This window comes from Loa loa (assembly GCF_000183805.2).
Source record: "Loa loa unplaced genomic scaffold supercont3.176, whole genome shotgun sequence".
Classification (NCBI taxonomy): Eukaryota; Metazoa; Nematoda; class Chromadorea; order Rhabditida; family Onchocercidae; genus Loa; species Loa loa.
The window spans coordinates 125,634-128,065 of NW_018108356.1; the positions used below are offsets into that span (position 1 = coordinate 125,634).

Consider the following 2,432-nt stretch of genomic DNA (forward strand, 5'->3'; position numbering starts at 1 on the left):
AGAAACTAGTTGAAGGTAGTGGGGAAAACCAGATTATTAGGCGTAGAAGGAATTGCAGAATTAGTCATTCGTAATTCCAGAAAGCACCCATCAGGATGGATGATTATGGAAATAGAAATAGGGGTGGTCGAAGGCGGCAAACGGAAGGTGACGCAAGACAGTGGTGATACAAGAAACAGAAATGATGAGTCTTATAAATTTCAAACAACTGGGAACATAACAAAGGAGTCTCAAGTCCACTTGGAGCAGATTGAACGGACATGGAAATTGGAAGCAATGGGGATTAAAAGTTCAATGATGAATTATCAGGATGAAAAAGCCCTTGGAACTTTTGGGAAATTGCTCACCAAGAACAAAGATCAAATCACGTCCGATCCTTATATCCAATCGACCCCCAATGAAACACATGTGTAAAATGAACTGATGCTTAGGATCCCCCGCTTCCTCAAGTGGGAGGATCTGTTGTGAAAAAATTCTTTTTATCGAGTCGTTTAGATTTAGAAGATTTAGCCTTGAGTTAGGATCAAGCAGAACTTTAATTAAAGGCTTACTTTGTGAAGACGTCGAATATACGTTGTCAGGAAACAGTAAAATTTACCGCTTTATTGATATAATACAGAGTTGATCAGTGGGATTATTGAAGAGTAACAAGTAGGAAATCGCTCGACCGTGAGTCAAATGCAATCGTAAGTAAAGCACTATGGAAGAACACCAGCCCAAGAAAACTTTTTTCTTTGTTTTCAAAAGGGTTTATATGTATAAGGAAGTAGGCGTGGTTTACATAAAACGTTAAAAGGGTATTCATTTAGATACAAAGGGAACTGTAAAGATCTAATTACATAATAAGCGTTGTAACAAGATCAGATGGGAAGGTTAGCATGTAAATTGGACATCCTTTGTCATTAAAATAAAGATGTGAATTTTCGTTAGGCAAAGATAACAAAAGAAACGTATGGGAAATAATTTTAAAGAATGTAAATTGGTGAATGAATGCTGTGATGAATCATTAGAAATATCCTAAGCATTTAATGTATAATAAATTCTTTCGTTTTCCGACACTCCCTACTGAAGAGAAAAAGGAAGTTTTAGGGATATATTTAAAGATGTTTATTTGATTTGAATTTAATTCTAAAGATAAATTTTGTTCATCCTTTAAAGTAAGTACTAGTTCTGCTTCAGTAGGATTTGCCCTTTGTTGCAATCGTTTGAAACATTTGAAAACTATACAGATTAGCTTCAGTTTTAGATTAACAATAGCCAGAATTGACATGAGGATAAAACAGAAATACAAAAGTTACAAAATACAAAAACCCTTCGGTAAGTAGATTGGGAATCTGCTATCCTCTATTAATTCAAAGTTTCCTAAGCGGCTCCAAGATCTCCATAGGTCGTCGGGGCTTCTTTTTAATAAACTCCATTTTTCCTTTTCGTCTATTGTTAAGCTTTGCGACTGTACTTGCCGGATAAGTAATTACTGAGCTATTTTATAATCATTTGTTGTCATTGTTATTTGTCCCGTTGATAGTAGTTGTAACCAAGATAATCTTCTGCGACAGATTTGCTTAATGAACTTGAAAGCCCATACAGTCGCTCTTAGTAATTTGGTCCACTTACTAAAGCGGTGTATCCCTATGAATTGAATCACCACTCCTACCCGTCTTGGACTAGACTTGTTGTCATATTCGCGATAATTGCCTTTTCGAATTCATCTTGACCTTGATAACGGAAGTGATCATTGGGCCATTGTGATTCATCTTGGTCCAGCCAGTCAGGTCCATTCCACCACTGCTCATAATTTCGTAATTTGCATGGTGAAAGTCCTTTAGTCGCTATGTCGGCTGGATTTTCTTGACTGGGGATGTATCGAAGTTTAAATTTGGGACTTTCCACTCTAGTTTGTACGAATCGTGGTAAGAGTTTAATATAATTCATAATCCAGTAAAGAACACATTTGGAATCAGACCACAATGTAACTGGAGGATTTTTTTTGCTCATGTAATTGCCTTAATACGAATTGTCCTGCCCTTACTCCAATCAATACGATAGTAATTCAAGTCTGGGTATGGACAGACCTTTAATTGGAGCTATTCGAGATTTTGCGAAGATCAAAGATGACGTCGACCATCCTTCAGGCATACAATTCCGTATGTAGACGGCTGCAGAATATGCCACTTGGGATGCATCTGTGATGAAATTCTGGGCTTTGCAATGGATTTATTACATGTCTTGGTAGTTCAATTACATTTGTTGGCCATTCATTGATAAGATTTCTCCAATATTGACTATCCGTTTCACTCAAAGATTGGTCCCAGGAAACATTTTGTTTCCATAAATGTTGAATAAATAATTTGAGTCTTACCATAACTGGGACAAGATAACCCAATGGGTCATATTGAGAAGCAGGATAGTTCTTGTAGGATAGTTCTTTTGTG

The 2,432-nt window shown here is 36.6% G+C and overlaps 1 protein-coding gene across 1 annotated transcript; it reads left to right on the forward strand.

Moving 5' to 3' along the window:
- Positions 1–99: 99 nt before the first annotated feature.
- Positions 100–414, forward strand: LOAG_14629 (hypothetical protein; the record flags this gene model as incomplete). Its single annotated transcript, XM_003150123.1, has 1 exon — positions 100–414. One exon carries the CDS (start codon positions 100–102, stop codon positions 412–414), a length of 315 nt encoding a protein of 104 aa, XP_003150171.1.
- Positions 415–2,432: the final 2,018 nt, after the last annotated feature.